The following is a 26487-nucleotide window of genomic DNA, read 5'->3' on the forward strand; positions in this document are numbered from 1 at the left end:
CAATGCGTGGCAAATACAATTAGCTCAGTGAGCCAAAAATGCCCAGTGACTGGTCTGAAGGACAAAGTGGAACACAGCAGAAGAACTCAAGGCCTTCTAGGTTCTAGATGCTGGATTGTTCCACAAGGTCCTATCTTTCAAAATACAACACAGGCACCTGCTTTATAGTTGAAAACTTGAAGTGGTTTCCCACTTGGATCATTCTAAACGACATAGCCATTTTCTGTCTTTAAATTTTGTTTTCGATTTCAGCATGGAAATAAACATGAGACCCCTAAAACGTAGTTCCATCCTGGGACACAGTAAATACTCGGGGACCAGGCAGGAAAAGGTAGGGCTTACTCTCAAAAAGCCTGCACAACTGGCCACCGAAGGTCTTATGACAAAACCTCTACTTATTCTATGTCTTAATATGGCTTCCCCGCAGCTATGCCAAGATTCTCAGCATTCTAGTAGCTCTTTTGGGTTAAGGTCAGTGTGAAAATACCTCTTACGGGAGACTAGAAAGACATTAATTCAAGAATATTCTTATCTCTTAAGTATGGATTAGATGCATGTGGAAAACTAGAATTCAAATGTGTGAACTATAGGACAGGTGAGTTTCTTTTCAATGAGTGAACTAAATGTCAAAATGTTCTGGAACTGGGACTCCTGGGCAACTTGAATCACCAAGGAGAAGAAGACATGGAAGGAGAGAGGAGAGAAAAAGTAAGGAAACACTACAGATTCATTTCCCTAATATCACACTTAATATAAGACATAAATGACTACAATGATAAGATTGATGGAGGCACCAGGCGGAGCAGTGGAAATAATAATCGCCCACATGGGTATGTTACTTCAGAGTTTGCAAAGAGCTTCCCCACCTCAATGGCTCCCTTTGACATTGGAAGGAATTGTTATTCCCAATCTAGAGATGAAGTTTGGAGAGACTAGGTAATTTACTCAAAGTAGCATTTAGTACTTGACAGAGCCAGGAGCCAAAGCCAGAACCTCTGATTTCCAGTGGGCAGCCTGTTCTGCCAGACCACATGAGAACCCTGGATTCTGAGTGCAAAGCACAGCACTTTAGTCCTTGCTCACCTCTTAATTCCTGCACATTTAGCCAAATAATTTAGATGCTTCAAGTTTCTGCTTCTTTATAGTTAAACGTTATCTTCCCTCTTTATTGGATCCAATGAGACAGTACGCAAGAAAATAGTTTATAAACTGTGAAGTGCTGTATAAATGTAAGGAAGGTATAACTATGTCCGACATAATGAATCGATATCCCTGGGCCTTGCCTTAACAGCTTACAATTAAGCTTTCCTCCCTTCTGTCTGAAAAAACAAAGAATTCCTCCTTCTTTTCAAAGTTAAATCCTCCATCTGTGCTTAAATATTAGACCAACAAATATTCTATGATATTCTATCATCTTAATCTTCATCATCATTTTACAGATAAAGAAGGAAGGCTCAAAAAAATAATTTACCTAAGACTATGCAAATTAATTATGAGAGTCCAGGAAGTCCTGTTTCAGAGCCAATGTCTTTGATCGCTGTGCAACACTACCTTGCCAATACTCAGGCAGCTTTCTCTGTTTTCCCCCAGTTGAGTTATCTATTACTACATAACAATCCACCCCAAAATTAAATGGCTTAAAACCAATCCCTTTATTTGTACATAATTCTGCAATCTGTACTGGGCTCAGCTGGGTCTCAATTTGTCAGGAGTCACTCGTGTGGCTCCAGAAAGCTGGGAGCTCAGTTGGGGCTGAACCATCCCAGATGGTCTCTCATCTTCCAGGCTTCTCTCCATGTGGCCACTTGTTATTCAGCAGTCCAAACTAGTCTCTAGTCCAAGTCCGAGTTTTTTACAGCCTGACGGATGGCTTCCACAGGAAGACAAATCCCACTGTGCAAGTGCTTACCAAGCCTCTGCTATCATCATGCTTACTAATGTCCCATTGGCCAAAGCAAGCCACAAGGTCAAGGCCAAAGTTACAAAGCATGAAGCCCAGGAGTTGTTGTTCACTGGGATCCATCATTGTTTACATCTCCTCTCTTTCTCTCCATCCTCTCATTTGTTACTTATGCTTTCCCCTCAGCATAGAAAATACTTGTTACTGCCCAAGGCGGGTCGTCTGCCTGCTGCAAGACATGCCAACAGTCAAGAGGCAAAGTTGGGGGGCCAGCCCCGTGGCCGAGTGATTAAGTTCACGCGCTCAGCTTCAGCGGCCCAGGGTTTTGCCCGTTCGGATCCTGGGTGGGAACATGACACTGCTCATCAGGCTATGCTGAGGCGGCGTCCTACATGCCTCAACTAGAAGCACCCACAACTAAAATGTACAACTAGGTACTGGGGGGCTTTGGAGAGAAAAAGGAAAAATAAAATCTTTTTAAAAAGAGGCAAGGTGGTAGGAGAGAAAGAGTTAAATTACAGCTTGCTAGCAAAGGGGAAGATGGCCAACTAATGTCCAAAAGAACCATCTTACAGAGCAAAGACTACAGGCCAGTTATATAAGGGGCTGGTCTCCAGATGGGGGAGGCATCTGGTCTCCAGGTGGAGGAGGCATCTGGTCTTCATGTGGGGCAGACACCTGGTCTTAGTTCCTGATAATCTGTTGTTTTACTGGATATGCATCAGCAAGTGGAGCAGTGCCCTATACACTCATAGGTGTTGGCTATCAGCATAGCCTCTCTGCGCAGGGGTTATCACATTCCTAAGGAACTCAAAAGAACAAAGTTATCGACTTATCGCAGCTGGGATAGTTAATCAGAGGTCACTCAAAGTTACAGTATGGTTTCTTTTCTACAATATGGCTTCACTTATGTTAACCTTGTGCTGAGTTGGTACCATTTGGATGGTCACAATTAAATACAAATACAAACCTCTTGTGATTGCACATTCCCTGTTAGCTACCATCCTACTCTCATTCCTTTCATAGCCAGCCTTCTTAAAAGAATGGTCTACACTCAGTATCTTCACTTCATCACTGCCCATGTACTCCCCAGGCAATGCAGAGTGGCCTCCACCAACACCATTGCACCCAAACTACTCTCCCTCAACTCTCCAATAACCTCTGTATTTCCAAAGGCAATGGAAAATTCCCTGGCCTTGTTTACTTTGACCTTTCTGTGACATTTAACACTTTCCTCTTCTTATGTGACTTTCCTTTCTCTCATCCTTTGTTTCTTTAGCTCTTCCCATTTTCTAATGGCAGCTTAAGGTCTTCACTCACCAGGGTTCTGGCTCCTGCCTTCTGCTATACTCATTGTGTTGCTTCTCTTGCTAATAGTTCTCAAACTATATCTCTAGTCCCAGACTCTATGCTTACCAGCAGATCTGTTTATCCAAGTACATCTCTACTCAAATTCAGCAAATCCAAAATTAATTCATCATGTTTCTTCTAAAACCAGATCCTCCTCTTGTAATCCCTTATCTTGGTGATTAACACCACCTTTTACCCAGTTGCTCAAATTAGAAATGTGATAACCCAAGACTCTTCCTTCTCTTCTTTCCATAATACCCCACAGGTCACTAAGTCTAATCTGTTCTGCCTATAAAGATTTCTCAGAACTATCCAGAGATGTGCTGGTAAATGTTTAACAATCAACTTTGGAGAAGGGAAGGTAGCGTTTGATGATTTCCATGGTGTAATCCTCCCACCATGGCTCATTTCAAGCTGTCAACATGACATGACTGGACAGAACTGGTAAGAGATGCACAGTAGTACACATTAAGTAGTATTTCCACCTGCAGATATGGCAGGTATAAATAACCTCAAGAGAGTAGGTAACAGTAAAATGTAGTAAAAAAGTATGAAGTGATGAGTTTTGAGTATTTCCTTTATTTTTCATATAATTAATTTAGTTATGTGTATATAATTTAATTTTTAATGATGGCTTGGTTTAACAATCAGCTCACAAAATCCCTGGAAATTTAACAATGGACTCTCATGAGCCTCTCTTCTCCATTTCCAGGACCATAGCAAAAATTTAAGGCTCTGATCACTTCTCATCTTGATATTGCAATTTTCTCCTCATAAGTCTTTCTGCTAGTCTATCCCCCACACGGCTGTCCGAAGGACCCTTTCTAACATCCGAATCTGATTTTATCACTCCCCTACTTATCATCATTCGTTGAGTTCCCATTGCTTTTTAGCTGGAGCTTAAAATTCCTAGTTTAAAACATAAGGACTAGCCTTGTTTTTGAGCCTGGTCTCCCTCTGCTCCCCCCGTTAACACCCTAGTGGCTCAGACACACACTGTCTTCGGTCTGAGACCTTCACCTACGCTGCTTCTACCCTCTACACTGCCTTCTTCTTTCGTACGGCTAACTACTACTGATCGGCTTCGCATCTCAGTCAAGAACTACCTTCTCTGAAAGTCTTCTCTGCACAGGAGCAATATAGCATCGTGGTTAAGAACACAGACAAAAAATCAAACAACCAGGTCTCAAAAATCAGCTCTGCCACTTAGCTGTGAAACTTTGAACACATCACTTAACCTTAGTTTCCTTACTAGTAAAGTGATGAAAATCCAGTGCTACCTTGTAGGATTGCTGAGAAGACTCAAAGAGTTATTATGTACAAAGCCCTCAGAATAGTGCCTAGATCTTAGGATTTAGTACATGTTAGCTATACTAACCACCTAATTTTAAATGCTTCTTATCTGTATTTCCATTGCATTATAGACACACTCATCACATTATACTAAATCATTAATTTGTTTGACTTCCTCCTTTGTAACTCCTCCGACAAGAACCATGTAGCCTTGTGCTTGGGCAGTGTCTAATAAGTGCTCAATAAATGAATGAGAGTGAATGAGTGGTGCAAGCTCTGGCCCACTGGATACATGTTCTTCTTAACACATTCGCCTGCATTAGATTTAAGAAAAGTGAAGGGAATTTGTGAGATCCTGTGATCAAATTAAAGGGAAATACTCTCTCAAATTTCATTAGCAATACATATTGCTATAAAAACTAAAATCAAAGGATATCAGTCTTAAAACCCACCACACTTTTGATGTTTCTTGCTTCCCCTTTCTGTTGCTACAATTTATAAGAAAATGCAGTAACAGTCTTTTGGCCTAATTCCATTGCTTTTTGTGATGGATGTAGGAAAGACTCCTGGCGTTAAAGGGAGCTTTGGTAAATGTGTTGGCAAAACAGACTTTAAATATTCCACTAGAAAGTCATTCTGACCTCACAGCACAACTTAAATTATATTATTTTCTGAGGCTCCAGGTTGTTTATCCAAGAATCACAATTTGACTTTTATGGAAGATGAGAGAAGAATAAAAATTTATTAAGAACCTCCCAGGTATCAGCCATTTTTACAAGTATTATTTCTTCTAATCTTCACAAAATTGAATTAGATATTATATTTGTCAGTGTTCTCCAGAGAAACAGAGAAAGCGAGATGTATTATGAGGAATTGGCTCATGCAGTTACGGACACTAATAAGTTCCATGATTTGCAAGATGGAGACCCAGGAAACACGATGGTGTTATACAACTCTCTAGTCCTTGTCCGAAGGCCTGAGCACCGGGGCACTGATGGTGTATGTCCCAGTCTGAGGTCAAGAGAAGACCTATGTCCCAGTCCGAACAGTGAGGCTGAGAAAGCAAATTCTCCCTTACTCCACCTTTTTGTTCTGTTCAGGTCCTAACAGATTGGATGAAGCCCGCTCACCCTGGAAAGGGCAATCTGATTTATGCAGTCCACTGATTCAAATGCTAATCTCTTCTGGAAACACCCTCGCAGGCACACCAGACATACTGTTTAATCAGATATCTGGGCAGCCACAACCCAGTCAAGTTGTCACATAAAATTAACCTTCGCAGATGCTATCCCCATTTTCAGATGGGGAATCTGAGGCTCAGAGGGTTAAGTAACTTGCCAAAGGTTACATAGATAGCAACTGCTGGTCCAAGTTCAAATATGTGATTTCTAACCGCAAAGCACCATGTTCCTTCTACTAAACCAGGAGTTCTCGATCAGCGTGATTTTGCCCTCCAGGGGGCACTTGGCACTGTCTGGAGACATTTTTGGTTGTCGTAACTGGTGGGGGATGGGGACCTTGCTGCTGATATCTACTGGGTAGAATTCAGAGCTGCTGCTGAACATCCTACAAGGCACAGGACTGCCCCTACAACAAAGAATTATCCAGTCCAAAATGTTGATAGTGCCAAGATAAAGAAACCCTACACTAAGCTATACTAATTTGTATTTTTATAGTTTTCCAAAACAGCAGAATAGTAATAATATGCTGATCTAAAATATGAATGACTATAGTTCCATAAATCTAATAAATCCTGGTGGAATGAATGAATGAATGTTAAATTCTGAAACATACAGGAAGGAGACTGCATTTTTCAATGACTCTTTACAATGAGCGTTCATTAAGAGAATAAATTATTTTAAATGATCATCAATAATAGAGATAGAAAATAGATTCTACTTATTTTCTCAAAGTATAAAATATTATATATAAAACATTTTTGTTTGATACAATAAAATTGCAGAATATATTTTTAGTGGGTTTAGTAGTTTAAGGAAAAAAGCAGCAGTTTGTGGTTCATGGGAGTCATAGAATTATTTCCAATTTTAGAATTATAAAATGTTAGAGTAGGAGGATCTCTAGGTCAGCCTCTTCATTGTCTATCACTGAAGAAAAATGTATCTAACAAAGGGTAAGTGACTTGCCCATGGTCTCTTGGCCCATCAAGGACAGTGCTGGAGCCGATATCCAGCTCTCCTAACAATTTAATGTTTTTTTCATTCTAGAAGTGTTAGAGATGGTGGCAGGGCTGTATGTTTTTATTTAAACATGTTCTTCATTCAAGGGTGTTGATGAAAATAATCCATAACCAATCTATAAATGAAAATTTGGGTGAGTTTAGTCTGAGCTAAAATCTGAGGACCATGGCCTGGGGCCTTTCTTCCTGAAGGAAGAAAGGGCACTGAAGAAGTGGGGTGCACAGAGTGGTTATATACCCCCATACAGGACGTTTCACATATGATTGAAATGTCCCTCCCACAATAGTCACAAGATTGCCCTGTCGGCACAGCACTTGATGGACACAGCAGGTAGTGGGTCTGCTTTCTCGGAGGGCATAGCAGGAGGCAAGTCTATTGTCTCGAGCTGGGCGGTCACAGGTGGCGCAGCAATCAGTTCCCAGCCTAAGGAAAGATGCTTAATCCTTAAGGAATGCCAACGTTGGGAGGGGGAGGGAAGTTGCACCTTTATCTCTAGGGCCTTTGTTCTTGACATAGGGAATCTCTAAAGCAGATATACAATGCATGCTCAACAGCCTCGGTCAGGCCCTTTAGGAAAGGCAAGGTCAGGCCGAATAAGGTTTACATAAAATGGCTTCCTCATACACTCCAATATATCCTATTACTTGCCATTTTTATTTGTCGAGGGAAATTGAATTCTATGCTTTTGCCTTGTTTAGACTATAAAAAGCATTATTGAGAGGGACTTTTGATATCAAATAACCCAACCGACCTTCTATGCCTTTTTCACCCCAACACAGAAAAATGTATCAGCCATGTAGGCAATAGGTTAAACCTTAAAATGTTTGGAGCCTTTATTTAAAAGCCCAAAGTGAATTCTGAATTTTTCCCAGTACTGGTTTTGGGGGATTTTTTCTTCTTCCCTACTTCTTTGTGTAAGAGGTAAATGAGATCTTTGTTTGCAAAAGATCCGGGACAGCACCGGAGCAGGAGCCAGGGAAGCTGGGTTCAAGCCCAGGTCCCCATCTGAACAGCTCTGTGACCTAGAGCACGTCTGTCAGAGCCCTTCTAGGCCTGCTCTTCATCTGCCACGTCATGCGGTTGTTGCAAAGGTCAAATAAGATGACATTCTATCTGTAAATCTGTTCGGTAAACTCGAGGCGCTTGATAATACCAACTTCCAGTATCTGTTCTACACCATTGCTAGTTCTAAACAAAGTTCATTTAAGGATATAGATGATGTAACACACATTCCACTGTAGGTACTCTGCATTTCTACATAAGTTATATATAGTCATTTTCAGAGGGGTCCCTTAGAGGAATTAAACTTAATTCTCCAAGCTGAGTACATGGTATTTTCATTAAAGCTAGAATAGATTAGATTATTTATGGTTATATAAGGTCATAAATGATTTGAGTTTTTCCCCCATGCTCAATCCCAAATCACTTTGTCCGTGCAGCTTTACTCTCCATCCTTCCAACACACTGTTCCCCAGTCCAGGTCCCACCCTGCAGGGTTGGAATAGTGATAAAGGCGAGAATGTGTTCTTATTTGTTTCTAACATGATAAGAAAGTCTGTGCTAGCATCTATAGCCTCCTTTTCTTCAATAAAACCTTTATTTGCGAATGGAATTAGAACAAAAGACCCACGGTAGTTTCTATGTGTCCTGAATAATAATAATAATATTACTAATAAATAAAGGGAATATAAATCAGATGAAGAAACGGAAATCATTTGTTGATTAAGCGGGGTAGATGAAACATATGCATATATTGCCACTCCCTGCTAAAATTCCAGTATAATGATAGGAAAAGAAAAATAACAATATAAACACACAACGACAAAGGGACAAAAAGAAGATAAAAGATATCAGCAAATTTTTAGGAGGTGGAAAGCAGTTGGAAGAACAGGGAAGGCTGAAACCGAAGGGTTTTCAGAGAAGGGTGCCAGAGATGAAGAAGTCAATTCCCACTGCAGAACCCGGAAAAGTTCAAGCATTGGAGGCCCCAGCTAATTTGGAAGGCTAGGTGAGGGTAGAAGCTGAAATCAGGAGGACTGGTTGAAAGCCTATCAGATAAACAGATAAACCTTCCTCATGCCTGCACAGCCAGAGGACTTCCCATTTCACCCAACAGGAAAGACAAGGTTGTTCTGGGGCCCTGGCTCGAGATAGGCACCGTGGAGGGTGGGATGTGGCACCGTCCAGAAAGCTGGGGACGAAGGGAAGGTCAGTGTATGCACCGGGAGATCTCCCGTCCCTTCACTCATTCGTCTCACAGAATGCTAGCAGCCAGGCTTATACTCCTCTCTCCAAGGTAGGAGATAGGAAGAACTTCTCTAGAAAAACATGTCTCCCCAAAAGAAAAGATCTGACAGCGACACTTCGGGTGCCCCATCAAAACTGCTACGCTCCTGCCTCAGCCCGTGTAAAACAAAGACCAAAACAAACAAACTAGGAAAAAAAAGAATATGGGCATAGAAAATGCATGGTGCAGAGGCAATTTCCAAGGTGTATACACAGTGCTGACCAAATCAAACCCACCTGCAGACCACCGCCAGCTCACAGACTACCGATGTGAAACCTCTAAATTAGATGAACTTGGTGGCCCCTGAAGGGAGTGCAATGTCTCATTCCTAAAAATCTTCACTACATTTATGTTTCTCCGCACCAAAGAGACAATTCATCTAAATGCCACATTACTTCACCTGGTGCCCTTTACCTTCACTGTGAACACTCACAAATCTTAAGACCCAAGATCTTCATAGAACCTCTATTCAAGGAAGCACAGTCGTAAACAGAGAGAGGTTCTGCTGAACACAGCTGGGCCAAAAAGTCAAGGAGTCATTCTCACAGGGACACAACTGGGTCAAAACTGTCATTAATCTGTCTTTTCAGACACGCTAGTCGACAAAGACAACAATCGCCTTTAAATACAGAGTATCAAACTCAATATTTGCTAAGAAAATTATCTTTTAATCTTTTATAAGGAAACTTTTATCCACCGCTGCTAATTATCTTCTTGGTTCACAGATCTAGAAAGCATGAAGACGGTGCTTTTTTTCCTATACATTTTGGGAACCACTGCAGCAATCCCGGTAAGTACCTTCTCTTCTGTTATTACATCTCTCCCTCCTGAAGGTTAGTTTAGAAATCCTCCATTTAAAAGAAAATGTTCTTATATAGTGGTTTGAAATTCTCTTTTTTATTTTAATCACAATATTTTTTGCCCAAGCAGGGAAGGGATGACTAGAAAAATTGAGATGTTACTTTTTTAAAAAATATTTCTTTCAGAACTATCGAGTTTTACACTTGCAATAAATATGCAGCTGAAAGTGTTGATTACCAGTTTATTAGCCAAGGAATATGCCCAAATACTGAAAAGAACTTCTCCTGTAGAAGCTCATCTAAGAAATTAGTATAAAAAATCTTGGAGTGCATACCCACACTCTCCGGCAGCGTTTTCTTCAAGATCAAATACACACTGGTTGAGAAATTCCAAGTCTATAATAAAAACAGGAACCTGTGGGTTGGGGGCAGAAAATGGGATGGTAATCATAAGTTGGCTCCGAGCTCATCCGTGGGGGTCTATCCAAGCAAACATACTGAAAGCAGACAGGACTAGAACATTCTTTGCTTCATGGTCAGATATATTGGCCTCACCATTCACACAGCAATAAATCAGCCATATACAAATCAGATCATCTGAGATCATGTCAGCAGCTTCAAAATAACCTGAAAGTTAAAAAAAGAAAATGGACCCAGGGCTTGCAGCATCATTTGGATGTTCCCCCCAAACGATCCACATCATCCTTAATCAAACTAAAGGATTTGTGCCATTTTTCCTTTCTCACCACATAGAAGAATCAGTCTCCTTTAAATAGACAAAGCAATTTATCTCTTGTCCCTTCTCTGCCTCCCTCTCTGTGTCAAAGATTCTGTCCTTGCCTTTTGGATAGCTGGTGTCTAGCTTCTGGGTGACAGATATGTCAGCAAACACAAATGCCATGCCATCCAAGCCAAGCAGTTCCTGGAAAACGAAATTTATGATCACCTCAAAGAACCATGCTTAAGTAGCGTGGAGCTACTCCAGCTGAAATTATACATTCTCCTCGGAAATTACGAAAGTGGGATAAAGCATGTTCAGCACAGAGAGGAGCTCCCACAGAACCGCTGTTTTCTACTGTGTTTTGCCCTTGCAGCTGTTGCCGCCACGTAAATAGGCAGCAAAGTGTCTTAGCATCAAATGTTTGAATGACACACCTGCATACAGACACATTCCAGATGTTTCCTTTTTAGGACAGTTTCTTATCATACTGACACAGTCAAGTGCTGAAAAGCTAAAACTCTTCACATAGGATTTATCTGTTAAAAATCTTGTATCACTTTCCCCCCCTACCTGAATTCTCCAGAAGTCAGTGGATTCTGTGTGGTTAGGAGATTCCACACAGATTTCCACAAGGTACGTTCTTATAAATACAGATGGGGGCATGATGATAAAACAGAATTTCATTTTCAGAAAATTTCTGAAAGAAGATAAGCTGCCATGTTTTTTGTGCATTTCTTCCATTTGGGGCAGGGGGAATGAAGAGGAAGGGAGCAGAGAGGGGGAGCAGTTCTCCACTATAAAATCTAAAATCCCCTCCATCTCTTGCCTTCCATGATGCCCCCACTGGCAACTTGCCAAACTGGTCATCATTCTTTCTCCTCTTCCCGCTTAAAAATGGTTTCTTTGGAAACATTTTCAAATATTATTACTCCTTTTAGCAGGTAATAAGCAAGAGAGCAAACCAAATCTAAAATAAATCCTATAATCCATGGCTTTCTTTATATTACACAATCAGCACTACAGGACCTGTTAATGGAGTAAAGATGAGTCAATCCAAGTAGAATCTGAGTTTTACTTATACCTGGATCTGTCTGACATCTGGGTGCCCACAGCATCTCTCAGAGGAAGATCTATGGTGATATACGCCTAAGATGCCAGACAGTTCATCTTCTTACCACTGGATGCTATTACTACTAGCAATAGTAATTTTTCACTTGGGTAACTCCCTAAAATTCACAAAATATTTTATGTACATGACCTTATCTTGATATCTCTGCTCACTTTGCCTTGAGAGATGACAGAGTGGAGATTAACAATTTGTCACACCACAGTTAGATAATAAATAGCAGAGTCAAGACTTGAAGGGAAGGTCTCTTATCTCGAAGTACAGTTGTTCAACTTCTCCGTTATGTCTCACTGCTCAGCTCTTCATCTACGCCTGCTGTCTTCCCAGAAATAGACAGAGCCATCCCTCTAGTGGAAATAATACTCCACAGCCGCTCCTCCCTACTTCACACGGTGCCCTTTATTCACACAGTTTTTTAATTAGTTCTAGATTAAATTGTTTTTTATTAAAAGACTTCTTGATGGATGTAAGGCTGATAGTGTTAAGAAAGTAAACAAATATTAATTAAAAGGTTTATAACCTTTTCTGCTAATTATCAGTGAGTACTTAAAAGTTAACTTTAAGAAAACATACAATGCTATATCCTGTGGTTAGTTTAATTTAACTTCAACTTTCTGCTAAACAACACTTTTCAAAATTATAAAGCATGAATGCTTTGTAAAAGTTTGAAAAACACAGAAAAATAATTCCAAAAATCAAAGGTTGCTCTATTTTCACCCAGTTTCTGCATATATATAACTTTTTCTTAACCTTGATTGGGATTCTGCTTTCCCTTAAGATTATGTTCTATACATTTGTTTGTATCCTTAAGAATCCTAGAAAATATTTTCAATTGATGTTATAAATGAATTATATTGCTACTATTAATCATGACAATAAAAGAGTAGCTAGAAATTTAAACATTAACATATGGACATGAATAATACAAACCATTGTTTAATTTTTTCAGGCAAACGTAAGATTCCTATCTGATCATTCCCAACCAACCGCTGATCCCTTGAGTTCTGTACAACAGGCTGAATCACTGGTAACACCTGATGACACTACAGTCTCCATTTTCAGGGTTGAAGATTCAGAAAATGAAAAGGAAACTGCAGCATCCACAGAAGACCATCCAAACCATGGGGTAAAAGTAGCCTAGTTGTGCTAATATAATTTTTAATTCTCCAAAGGTCTCAATCTCAAAGCATGGTCACAGATATTACCTCATTCTCATCTCTGTTTAATTTTTTTAAAGATGATGATCACTTCAAAATTCTAATCACTAGAAGAATTGTGAGAACTAATGAGTTTCACTCCTTTGGCTAAGGTGCTATATAATTGTTTTATTTCATAAAATTCAAATTCAGGTAAAACTTGTAGCTATAGAAGGTGAAGAACATCATAAATAAGTTTACATGATATCATGTAAGAAAAAGAATAATAAATATTAGATGTTGGCTTATGGACTGTAAATACGATGTAGATATTACATTATCATTCGTTTCAAGAATAAACTTTGTTTCTTTTAAGGCTGAAAAATCTTCAATATTAAAGTCAAAGGAGGAAAACTATGACCAGTCAGCAGATCAGGACCAGAGTTATAGCCAAGAGCTGGGATTACAGGATCAAGAAGAAAGTGAAAGTGACTTAAGTGAGAATTTAGAGAATTCACCATCTAAAGATACATTGGATCTAAAAGAAGATATAAGTGAGCCTCAAAAGAAAAAACTCCCAGAGAACGTTGACTTCCTTGCTCCTGAAGTTAGTTCCACTGCAGACTCTAACCAACAGGAAAGCATCACAATGACAGAGGAAAACCAAGAACAGCCTGTAAATACTTCTTATCCTCAATTAAACAGGAGCAGTGAACATAGCCAAGACCTAAGTGATCCAGGAAACCAAGAGCAGGATCCAAATACTGCCGATGGAGAAGAGGAAGAGGAACAAGAGCCAGGTGAAGTTGCTACCTACAATGACAACCAAGAAGGAGGGAGAGAACTTCCCAAGGAGCATGCTGACAGCAAGCAGGAAGGGGAGAACACCCAATCTGATGATATTTTGGAAGAGTCCAACCAACCAACTCAGGAAAGCAAGATGCAGAAAGATGAATTGGAGCAGAGTAACCAAGAACAAGAACAGAATGACTCCAAAGCAGAAGTGGAAGAAGAAACTGCATCAAAAATTAATAAGCACAATCAAGATACTGAACAGCAGAGCCAAGAGGGAAAACCTGGCCTTGAATTTATCAGCAACCACGAGGAGATGGATAAAAAGACTGTTTCTGAGGTTTTGCTTGTAGATCCTACTGATGACGGTAACACCATAGCCAGAAAGCATGGGGCTGATGATGATGGTGATGATGGCCCCAGACACGATGCAAGTGACGACTACTTCATCCCAAGCGAGGACTTCCTGGAGGCTGAAAGAGCTCAATCCATTAGCTATCACGTCCGATATGAGGAGGAAAGGGAAAGAGCACTTGAGAATGAGAATGTAGACACCAATGAACCCGGAGAACACCAAGAGGTGAGATTATTGACAATGATGCTTGTCCAATAAGGCAGTTGGCTTTATGGAGAAACAGCCATGACCTCTACTGTGCTCTCACAGCCTCCTGTGCTTATCTCTATCAGTACATTACTAGAATATATTACAATTGTTTATTTTCCTTTGCATCCTCATCATTAGGCTGAAAATGCCTGTTTTATTTGAGTTTTCCTGGACGCAGACCCTGGGTTTTAGCGCAGTTTATTTGAGAAGTTCAGGGAACAAAGAGGAGTGGAGAAGTGATACAGGGAAGGAAAGGAAGTTAATCAAAGGTACATCAATCATTAAAACCACATTCCTCTGACTATCCCATTTGGAGTGTAAGAGAGCTGAGGCATTTATACAGGTGAAGAACTTCTAGGAGGGGTGTTAATACCGCAATACTTCCAGTCTGTCATTTGAGCAGGCCAGATAGATTTCCATGGTTTTCCAGGCACAGAGATGCAGATGTTGGCAGTTGAAAGTCCCTAGAGCTAACTAGAATGGTAAATTCTGACAGATATGAGGGATGGGAGACACTGACAACTGCTGCACAAATGCCTCGACAGCAGGTGCCATGTCACATTCAAGGTGAATCACAATGTCTACAAAAGGCCTCTAACATAATAAAAGATTCATCAATGTTTGTTGATTTAGCTACAAAAATTAAGAACAAAGGCTTCAGCTACAACTTTATTAAGCAAACACACACCAAAATGATCATCGGGAAACTACAGCAGGTGGGAGTGAGGGAGAAGCATATTGTTATCTGGTTATTTAATCATTTGGAGCTTTCATGCAAAACCTGGCGGTCAGCCACCAGGAGGACTTGACACAGCTTTCGGTGGTCAAAGTCAAGAGAAACCTCGATGACGGAGAATTCTGTTGCTATTCTAAGGTAGGAGTTTTCTTACACTTTAGCAACCTTTACCAACAGCTCCATAGAGATTACTGATGTAACCACATCTTCACTACAGAACTGCATGATGACACCACATTTCCACTGTCTTCCCAAATCCAGAGAGGAGGGTCCAAGTCTGCTGCTGACGTTTTACTGAGTAACCCCCTGAGATAAAGCACCGAATCCAGTTGATGAAGTTACAAAATGACTCCTGTTCTCAAAGGGTTACTGTCTATTTTCACAGTGTGGCTGGTGTCTCTCTTTGAGATCTGAAATGATTTGGGTATGAAAAGTTCTGTGAAGGTATACATAGTGGTATACAGAGGAAATAGAAATTATGTAACAGCTTTTCTCTAACTGGACTTCAACTTCTCCTCTTGTTGTTATAAAGGCCAAGACAGCAGAGAGCTCACCGATCGAAGATGAAAGTTCAAGTGAAGGCAACATGAGGGTGCATGGTGTTGGTGAGTACAGGCTAAGCAAGCTGTTTGTGACAACATCAAAGAGGAGAAGGAATTGGCCACCTTGGGCTGTCCCCATCCCTTCATTTGTGACCACTGCACAGAATTTTTCCTCTCCCCAATCCTCCCCAAAGAAATGTTCCCATAAATTGTTGACATTCTCTTGTGCACATTTGATATACAACTATGGGTAAATGTGTTTACAAACTGGAAGTTCTATTGAAATATTGATAGAATTCTTTTTCTCTGAATCCTTTTGCTTCCGAGCAGAAGAATTAATTTTGTCTTATCCATAACTTACTAGTGAATTTAGATCCCATGTTTACCTTTTTTTTTTCCTCCCCAAAGCCCCGGTACACAGTTGTACATTCTAGCTGTAAGTCCCTCTAGTTCTTCTATGTGGGACACTGCCACAGCATGGCTACTGACAGATGAGTGATGTGGTTCCATGCCCAGGAACCGAACCCAGGCCACTGAAGTAGAGCATGCTGAACTTTAACCACTAGGCCATCCAGGCTGGCTTGCCCACATTTAATTTAAGACCTAATTCCCAAGCACATGCTCCAATCACAAACATTTTGAATTTCAACACGATAAAATGACTTATTTAACTTCTGACCAACTTGCACATAATTGCACTATAGACTTTGGACTATGACAATTGCAGGCGGGCCAAGAAGAGTTATTTGTTTTTGTTAAATATCCAATCCAAACTATGCAGAAAATGTAGACTATTGTGTAAAATATTCTGATGCCAGAGGGTCCCAGCTAAAAATTAACATGTCCATTAAAATGATTTCTAAGATTTTCAGAAATTTTCTCTTATTAGTGAAAATGGAGCTAATTGTCAGGATGGATTTGAGTTTACATACTCAATTTCATTTTGTCCATGTTTCCTGTCCAAACTTTTCTCTTAGATTCTTGCCTGAACTTCCAGTGTAAAAGAGGACACATCTGTAAGGCTGACCGACAGGGAAAACCGCACTGTGTTTGCCAAGATCCAGTGACTTGTCCGCCTTCAAAACTCCTTGACCAAGTACGTATTCTACAAAATAGTCTCTAAGGAGCACCAAATAGTGATTTGAATGAGACAAGTTTGCGATTGAAATTTCTTGTTAAAAAAAGAGATAAGTGCCCATGTTATTTAATATTTGAAGAAATATTGAGTAGGAACAAATGCCAGTAAAATCAAAGAATGGTGCCCTAAAATGGTAGTAATGGCATTGAACTCACTTTAAAACTCATTCTGTCCTTGGAGCATCTGCATTTTTCGTGCTATTGAACTTATCTGGAGCTAAATTGTCATGACCATTGCTATGATTTGGTTGACTCTTTGTGCTGCATGGGATAGTAATGATTTAAATAGCCTCACCTACCTGACAATGTCTGTGGCACAGCGCAGTTTATCAAACAGCCTGAGCTTTAAGGAGCAGAGTGCTTTCCCAATGAACATTTGGAAACATGAGCTTTTGCTCATGCTTGTCTTTCCTAGGTTTGCGGCACTGACAATCACACCTACGCCAGCTCCTGTCATCTGTTTGCTACTAAGTGCAGACTGGAGGGGACCAAAAAGGGCCACCAACTGCAGCTGGATTATTTCGGTGCCTGCAAATGTAAGATTCCAGCACTGTCGCTGAGAGGGTTTTGGGTGAATCTGTGCATATCTGAAGAATATATTTACTTACTCATATATGCAAACAGGAAAAAGCTAATGTAGTTCTGAACCCAGGCTGCACATTAAAATCGACTGGGGAGACAAAGAAAATAAGAATGCCCAGGCTTTAATTATACGAGATTCTGACTTAATTAGACTGGATTGGAACCATGGTATTGTTTCACTTGTTTTTATAGTAACCTAGACAATTCTAGTGTGCAGCCAGGGTTCAGAACCACTATGATAATGTTATCCACTCAATAATTGAGATGAATCATTGGAATTTTGCTAAATTATTTGTCCTCTTCCCAAGTTCAGTTAAGCCTCTGCCAAGCAGTTTTATGACAATATATTCTTCCAGAAGTTTTTTTAAAATTGTCTTCCTTCCCCAGGATCCTCTCCATTGTGTTTGGATCGTCTCGTCCCTAAGTGGTTTTTTAACGTGCACCACGTAGCAGTGCTCACTCATATTTCTGGTTCTCCTCTCCTCCCGAACAAGTGAGAGGATTCAACTTCTCAGCTCCCTTGATGTTAGATGTATCCCTGTGAGTTACTTTGTCCAATGAAATGCAAGCAAAAATCATCCATGTGAGTTCCAGGCAGAAGCATTTAAGAGCTGGTGTGTGGTTCTTCATGCTCCCTTCACCTTGTGTTGAGATGGCGGAGTCTCCATCATTCGGAGTCTCCATCATCTCAAGCCCCAGAGAGCTCTCCTTCCAACTTGTATTTGACTTGTAGCAGAATCAAGACATAAACTTAGGATGCAATGTACAACCTGAGGACTAGAATTAACACTGCTGTATAGTATATCAGAAAGTTGCTTAGGGAGTAGATCCCAAGAGTTCTCATCACAAGGAAAAAACAATTTTCTTGTAACTATATGAGGTGATAGATGTTAACTAAACTGATTGTGGTAATCATTTCACAATATGTGTGTGTCAAGTCATTATGCTGCACACCTTAAACTTACACAGTGTTGTATGTCAATTATTATCTCAATAAAACTGAAAAAAAAGAAATAGACTTTTGTGCCTTTAACCCACTGAGAGTGAACATTATTTGTTACCACAGTATAAGCTAACATCTACCTTTTTCCTCTTTTCCCCTAATAAATAGGTCTTGTGTCCTCTGCTTCTAAATTCCAACTCTCTGACTCCAGAGCAGTGGTTCTCGGCCCTGACTGCACATCCAAATTACTTTTGGGACTTTTAATCCTGATGCCCAGGCTCCACCCTAGACCAATCCAGTCAGAATTTTTTTGAATGGAAGGTGGCATGTAGTATGTTTTGAAACATGCCGGACAATTCTGTTGTGTTGCCAGGGTTAACGACCACTGCTGGGATGGTGGGGCAGTGAGGAAGCTGGCAGTCACCGGAAGTGGTTAAGCTTCCTGTTATGAGGACTTGTCGTAGGACAGGAGTTAAGATCCAAAGATTAAAATCGATTTATTTTCTACTTGCAACAGCTATTCCTGCTTGTACGGACTTCGAAGTAATTCAGTTTCCTCTAAGGATGAGGGACTGGCTCAAGAATATCCTCATGCAGCTTTATGAGCCTAACCCTGAGCATGCTGGATATCTAAATGAGAAGCAGAGAAATAAAGTAAGTTATCCACTGGTCAGCTATGTACGTGTCTGTCTGCAGGGCCTGAGGCAAAAAGGTCTTTGTGGGGGGCACAAAGGGTGGCTACCTCTGCCTGCATGTTGGCAAAAGCCCACTTTGCCTCCCTATACCTAGTTAGCACATATGGATTAACAGAATAGTCGTAGCCACTGTTCGTGCCACAAGGTAGGTTTGGGATACAGCCAAACCACCCCATTCCTACGTGAAGGACAGTGGCTTGAGCAGTACTGCTTAACTCGTACCGAGAGCAAGCTCTGGCTGAGCAAAGTGAGCCATACTCAGCATTTGTATATTTAGGCCCAGAGATATCATTTAAATCTAAACATCTTTTTTGCCCTCATAGGCCAGATATGGATTTATGATATACGGGAAATCCATTACTCAGAATGTCAGTAATGTATTAAGATTAAAAGGTGCAGAATACCGATTCTGGAAGTTCCCAGGGACAATTCATTCATCAGATAGTTATTGAGTGTATCCTGGGTGCCTGGAATTGATTTACATGCTGGAGATACAGCAATGAACCAAACCAAAATCTCTGCCTTCATGGGCTTACATTCTAGGCAAGGAGACATACTATGAACAAATAAGTGTATATATAGAGAGAGATATGTAGATATATGTCGATATATATGTAGATGTGTACATATTTTTATATATGCATGTATGCAAATATGAACATATATGCAAATACATGTGTAAGATATATCAGGTGGGATGAAATGTGCTATGAAGACAAAATAAAACAAGGAGGATGTGGATTAACTGTGTCAAATGCTGTTTACAGGTCATAAGATAAGGACTGAGAATTTGTCACTTATGTGGCATGTGGCAGTCGTAGTTGACCTTGACAGGAGCTGTTTCTGCAGAGTAGGGAGGAGAAAAGCCCAAGTGGACAGGTTCAAAGAGAATAAGAGGAAGAATGTGGAATCAGCAAGTATAGATGATATTCTCAGGACACTTTGCTGTAAAGGAGAAAAGTGAAATGAGGTGGTAGCTGGAGGGGAATGTGAGTTCAAGAGTCCCATCCACCAATGGAAGATGGTAGAGCATGTTTGTATGCTTCTGGAAATAACCCAGTAAAGGAAAGGTGCCCAGCTGCCATAGGGTATTCTTGAGTAGATGAGAAGGGGTGGGCTCCTGAGCACCAGCGAGGGGTTGGGCTTAGATCAGGAGCACAGGAAGTTCATCCACGGTAACAAAGAGGGAAGTTGGTAGATGTGGTCATGGGAACGGGTAGAAGTTTTGTTCTGATTCCTTCAGTTACTCCGTGAAGTAACAGGTCACGTCAAAAACTGAGAATTTCTATACACTGCCCAAAAATAATTTCTATCCTCTCTCTTTAATACATTGTCACAGAGATCCTTGAGAGCATTAGACACAAAACGGAGAAAATTCAATAGGGGTTGTCAAACAATGTCACACCAGGGCTAAACTGAGACTGAGCAGGCACTGGGTGGAAATATATAGAGGATTAAGATGGATTATACCAATGGGGGAGAGCCGAACTTTTCACTAACTAGTCAACAAGTTTACCTAGGTCAGTTCACCCCTATGCATTAGCACCTTCTCATAGTTTTAAGGAATGCAATGGACATTACTTGATTAAAAGAAAAGATCAAAAAAGACAAATTTCTCCTGAAAACCACAGAGTTTTTAAAAAATTTTAGTTGTTATTCTATGTAGGAATAAGAATGGCTCTAGTATTGGTTAGAAGGCCCTTAATTTGGTCTCACATGATGGCCTGGGCTTGTTTTCCTATCATGTTATTGTTCCTCTTCAAGTAAAGTTTAGCAAGTGATCATTCCATTGCACTTGTCTGATTCTCTGATATTCTTCTCCCTTCCTAATCCCAGGTCAAGAAAATTTACCTGGATGAAAAGAGACTCTTGGCTGGGGACCATTCCATTGACCTTCTCTTAAGGGACTTTAAGAAAAACTACCACATGTATGTGTACCCCGTGCACTGGCAGTTTAGTGAACTTGACCAGCATCCTATGGACAGGTAAAATCTCTTTACCTCCCAATTACTTGGTCATCTCCCTGATAGAATGTCTAGTTATTTATACCAAAATAATTTCCCAGTTCCATCTTAGAACACTGAAAGGCCAAAAAAATGTGGTTAGATATCTAAACATAAAACTGCTTTGAAAATAACAGAATATGGCCACACCGCAGCTTCCACATTTATGTGTTAGGGTCCAGCCTCCCAAAGAGACTCCTTCAACTCTTTATCCTAAATTCCCAAGATAACCTGACTGGTCCAACTTGGATCAAGTACCTGCAACTACATACCTGGAACGATCAGGCATGGTGGGTGGGTAAAAGCCAGGTTGTACAAACATGATTGCTGGGGTGCACCCCGATAAATCTAAGGTGGAGGAAGGACAGTTCCCAGCGAAGAAGGAAAACTTGTGAATTGACATTCCAAAAGCTATCTATTTCACCCATAAACAGTTTATTTCATTTGCAGGTTTTCATGAGTGTACTATTTACTTGATGTACTTGGCAACCTCATGGAAGAAAAGTGCCCTTGGTACTCCTAAGAGTTAACTTTCATACACAGACTACTCAGTTAATAAGCTGCCATTTATTTCATTGCAGAGTCTTGACACATTCTGAGCTTGCTCCTTTGCGAGCGTCTCTGGTGCCCATGGAACACTGCATAACTCGCTTCTTTGACGAGTGTGACCCCAACAAGGATAAGCACATCACCCTGAAGGAGTGGGGCCACTGCTTTGGAATTAAAGAAGGTAAATTCATCATCATCCCAGGGAGAGGGATGTCCTCTTGTCCAGACAAGCCCTAAGCCCTGCAGCCCGCATAGAGAAGTCCTACTCTGTGCTCAAATTGAAACCTAGAGCAGTAAGGTGGCAGCATCTCAGGTAGGACTCCGTCCATGCACGTGCTGTCATTGCAAGGTTATTTCTCACTTCTTTTATGATGCTGTATTTTCAAAGGGCAGCGAGGATGAATATTGAGGGGATAACTGCATTGAGCCCTGGCAGTTGGCTAAGCCTAAGACAAGAATGTGAATCCAGAGAGTTGTGCCAGATCTCAAAAACCTACCCTTCTAATGAAAGAAGGATTTTACGACCTTACTTAACCTGTGCATATAGGGCCAAACTTGTAAAAATCATATTTGAAGAGCAAGCCTGATTCGATCAATGGGAGAAAGAAGAATCTTGGAATTCATTACCAACACACTAAAGATTGGGTCTTACATCACAAGCTGTGTCCAGATAGCATTCCTGTAATCCAAAAGTGACCCAATACTGCATCTGCAGTGGCAAAAAAAAAAAAAAAAAGATCGGAGGGTTCTTTCTTTTTTTTAATTATTTTTTTTATTTTTTAAGGAAGAGTAGCCCTAAGCTAACATCTGTGCCCGTCGTCCTGTATTTTTTTAGTATGTGGGATGCCTGCCACAGCATGAGTTGATAAGCAGTGTGTAGATCCACACTGGGGATCTGTGCCAGGGAACCCTGGGCCACCAAAGCAGAGCGCGGGAACTTAACCACTGTGCTACCGGGCCCGCCCCGGAGGGTTCTTTCTTTATTCCTAAAGTGGAGGAATTTAAATTTAGACATTTGTTTTACTAGGTTACGTCTTGATCTACTTCCTTTTCTTTTCCTAAGTTAGAGTTGATTTTTATGAGCAAGCATGTTTTCAATAAGCAAGATTTGAAAGATATTCAAAAAATGAGCAATCAAAACTGCTTGCAAATGTAAATCGACAGTGAACATCAAATCTCTGCGACAGAGATCTGTGCATATGTTCACAACACACGTGTAGGATGAATATGCAGCCACGCAGTGAGGAAAAGGAAGTTCACCAAAGGTCAGAATTTCCCACAAAAAGGGAACTTAAGGGAGCTTCACTTCAAAAATACTCCTCATGCTAGTGTATAATGCCTTGAAATTAGGGAGAGCTGAGAGTATGAGGATTGTTATTTATTGATAAATAGGTAAGCAGAAAAAGTCCTTTTCCTCTACAATTTTATTCCGTGAAATAAGCTCAACTGTAAAGAGCAAAGAACATATATTTTTGTAAGCGCCTAGTTCCATGTATTAATTGTCTATTACTCCATAACAGATTACCCTAAAGCTTAGAAGCTTGATTTCTGTCTCACGGTTCCCAAGGCTCAGGAAACTGGCAGTAGCTTACCTGGCTTCGGAGCTGCTCTAAGCTCGCTCACATGGCTGTTGTCAGAAGGCGTCAGCTCCTCACTATGTGCTCCTCTCTGTAGGACTGTTTACCACATGGCATCTGGTTTCCTCCAGAGTGATCAGAGAAAGAGAGAATTCGAGAGAGATAGAAAACCCAAGACTGCAGCTGCAGTGTCTTTTATAACCTCATCTCGGAAGCGACATACTGTTACTTCTGCCATATTCTGTTGTCACGCAGACCAACCCTGCTGCAGTGTGGGAGGAGACTACAGGATGTGGGTTGGTTGGGTCATCTTGGAGGCTGCCTACCACAGACTGTTTATACCTTGTTAACATTAATAGGAAATTAACAAACTATTAAGACCCAAACTCATACAAATAATGCCAATTTCCTTTCTAACATCTACGCTATAAACACAGTACTTATAAATTCAAATGTATCCCTAAAATTGGCTAAAACTGTCTCTTCCAATTCCCATGTTAAAAAGACGAAATGTACCCAAGTATGGCTCCCCACCCCCTCCACTCCACCACTATCAATAGGGGAACACTAGGCTGGGACGGGACATATTTATGAATGCCCTTTTATACGGCACGTGATTTTAAGGAGTGATCAAAAAGCAAATTTGAACAGAGGCCATTTATTCAAGGAAACCAGTTGTGCTCCACTGCTCCTTTTGAAACTTCTGGAAGCTCTTCAGCATGTAGGCTCACTCAGGTTCTTGGCTAGGGGTTTGTCTGGGAGCAGCAGGAAGGGCTTAAAGTTCATTGACTCGCAAAGCTCCTAATGATCTTGTTTGTTCCCTGTGGTTTGGCCGTGATTACATTATTTTGAAGAAGGGAAAGAATTATCACACAGTAAGCCAATGAAGCAGATATTAACCATTCTGTCAGAACAAGTAAACAAGTTACTACTTTGGGACGCAGCTAGGGAAAGCAAAAAAGTATGTATCTCTCTTTGTAAGCATATCCTTCCTTCCCTCTGAGCTGAGAGATCCACAGAAGGACGAGATAAATTTTAGCCAGTGTTGTCCTGAATTCTACCTGCCTTTGGTCTGAACTAGACGTGCTTGAATATTCCAGCTCTATCATTAACTAGCCATGTGCATTAGGGCATGCCACTCAGCCTCAGCGAGTCTCATTTTCCTTGAGTGTAAACTAAGGGTCCGATTAAGAGATGGAAAAGCCTTATTTATTTAGTGCTATCCTACATTGACATATATCCACGTTAATCTTTAGAAAAACCTTTCAAGTGAGACTAATAGGGTGAACAAGTCAGATCATGCAAGTCCTACTAAGCCAGTTAAAGACATTATCCTAAGAGTACTGGAGGATCACCGAACTGTTTTAAACAACGGAGTGATTTCACTGGATTCGTGTTTAAGAATGATTCTTTTGGTTATTGTGTGGGGAAGCCAGAGAATGTTTGAGAGGATGTTATGGTAAATTCAGGCAAGAGTTGATGAGAATTTGAACTAGGGCCGTTAGTTATATTGGGGAAAAAGAAAAACAAACATAGTCGAGATATATTAAAAAGTATAAATGTATTCAAGATATATTCAAGAATATAAACATATTCAAGATGTACAGCATGCAGAAATAATAAGACAATGTTTGACAGGAACATATGGAGGCAGGGAGCAGACAGCTGAGAGACCAAGAGAAAGAGGAGTGAGTACAGTGGCCGGGTTCCTGGCTCAGGCCAGACAGGATAAACAGAGATACCTTCCACTGAGACAGAAAACACGAGAACAGAAGTAGATTCGAGGGAGATGATAAATTCCATTTTGGAGAGGTTGAATTTTGAAGTCTTTGGAAGATAATGTATAGTTGATGGTTGAAGATATGGGTCTGCGTTTCAAGACAGTTTGGGAATTGAAATACGCATTTGGAGATTACTAGCACACAGAAAGTAATTGACACCAGGGAACGAAATTAATTCCCCAAGGAAAATGTGTTGAGCTACATGAGAAAGGGCCTAAGGTTAAACACCAAGGTATAACAATATCTAGATGATGGATAGAGGAGAAAGAAGGAGTTCACTAAGGAGAATAAAAAGTCTCCTGAAAGGAAGAAAGAAAACAGGACAGTGCCATGTCTAAGGAGGTGTTTCAAAGACGAGGACACGATCACAGTGCCAAATGCTGCTGAGACGTCAAGTACGATAACAGACCGAGAATATCAGTTGGATGTAGAAATAAGGATGTCCTGGGTGGCCTTGGTAAGAGTTTTGGTGGAATGGTAGTGATGGAAGCCAGATTCTATCAGTTGAGAAAGAACCGGAGATGAGAAAGGATAAGGAGTGAATGTTTGAAGGCAGGAAAGAGCTAGAGAGGGATATAGAGTTGAGAGAAGCATTTGGGGGAATAAAAGAGCCTTGAGCACTCATTCATTCACTCATTCATTCTTTCTTTCATTCATTCACTCAACAAATCTTTACTGATGGTCCACATAATGCCAGGCACTGTTCTTGAGGCTGGATATGCAGCATATTTAAACACTAATGGAAAGGACCCAGAAAAAAGGAAAAGTTGAGGATGTAAGAAAAAAAAGAGGAAAATAAGGGAGAATCCCAGAGTCAGAAGAGATCCTGAGCACAGGTGGAGGGTTGGCCTTAAAGTCCATGGGAGGGACATCTCTCATTCAAACAACAGAAGGAAGACAAAAAGAACAAGTGCAAATATAAGTAAATTTATAAATAATGAGACTGTTATCTCCATTTTACAAAAGAAGCCAGTGCTCAAAAGAAAGATATCAAAGTCCATAATCTGTCCCGCTCTTGGGGCAAGAGGAAGACTTACACTGGGCAGGAAAATTGCCTCGTGTCCCAGACAGGGGAGTAGCTTAGTATGCTTCTAACTAATCTACTTGAAATATTTATTCAACAATTCTTGAGTGAGAGTGGGCCACGCTGGTGAAGCATGGTCTCACGTCCGCCGGAGGATGCTGTCTTCTTCCACACGTGTGGCAACAAGTTCTTTAGAATCACTTGACTGGCAACTGGACTTAAACTGGCACCATACTTCTGTTTATGTCTACTCATATTTTAGCAACCCTCATAGGTTAGTGTACTGGGCGCTTCTCCGCTGGGCCTCCCCTCAACCTCTTCTATCAGTGATTCTCAACTCTACATCAGACATACCTGCAGAGCTTTCTAAATGTCTACATGCCATTGGCCCACCCCTGGGGATTCCGATTCAGGAGGCCAGGGGTGAGGCCCGAAATACATATTCTTAAAAACTTCTTGGGTGATGTTGATGCCCTACCAGGGTTAAGAACTATCATACTGGGACTGGCCCCCTGGCCAGGTGGTTAAGTTCAGGCACTCCGCTTCTGTGGCCCTGGTTCACCAGTTTGGATCCTGGGCACAGACCTAATATGGCTCATCAAGCCAAGCAATGGTGGCGTCCCACATAGAAGAACTAAAATGACTTATAACTAGGATATACAACTACGTACTGGGGCTTTGGGGAGAAAAAACAAAAAGAGGAAGATTACC

At 40.8% G+C, this 26487-nt stretch overlaps 1 protein-coding gene and 1 long non-coding RNA gene across 8 annotated transcripts in view; one reads left to right on the plus strand and one right to left on the minus strand.

Annotated features, from left to right (window-relative positions):
• LOC102150862 (uncharacterized) overlaps positions 1–23249 on the minus strand; it is a 41184-nt gene extending 17935 nt beyond the window's left edge. The window contains exon 1 of one of the 2 annotated variants that reach the window (XR_290048.4): positions 22987–23249. This is a non-coding gene — a long non-coding RNA (uncharacterized lncRNA). The remainder of the gene's footprint in view (positions 1–22986) is intronic. The other variant, XR_001380457.3, reaches the window with a different exon arrangement.
• The window catches only part of SPARCL1 (SPARC like 1), a 43368-nt gene that overhangs the window by 16262 nt on the left and 619 nt on the right, over positions 1–26487 (plus strand). For 4 of the 6 annotated variants that reach the window (XM_001496019.5, XM_014738732.3, XM_070263442.1 and 1 more), the window contains 9 exons: positions 9754–9818; positions 12625–12801; positions 13188–14183; positions 15476–15548; positions 16463–16581; positions 17038–17158; positions 18665–18801; positions 20679–20827; positions 21427–21575. In XM_001496019.5, the coding sequence (XP_001496069.2) occupies positions 9765–9818; positions 12625–12801; positions 13188–14183; positions 15476–15548; positions 16463–16581; positions 17038–17158; positions 18665–18801; positions 20679–20827; positions 21427–21575 (1975 nt within the window). In that variant the 5' untranslated portion in view covers positions 9754–9764. Of the gene's footprint in view, positions 1–3515; positions 3695–9753; positions 9819–12624; positions 12802–13187; positions 14184–15475; positions 15549–16462; positions 16582–17037; positions 17159–18664; positions 18802–20678; positions 20828–21426; positions 21576–26487 lie in introns of all 6 variants that reach the window. The other 2 variants (XM_070263445.1, XM_070263446.1) reach the window with 1 other exon arrangement.

This window comes from Equus caballus, chromosome 3 (genome assembly GCF_041296265.1).
Source record: "Equus caballus isolate H_3958 breed thoroughbred chromosome 3, TB-T2T, whole genome shotgun sequence".
Lineage (NCBI taxonomy): Eukaryota > Metazoa > Chordata > Mammalia > Perissodactyla > Equidae > Equus > Equus caballus.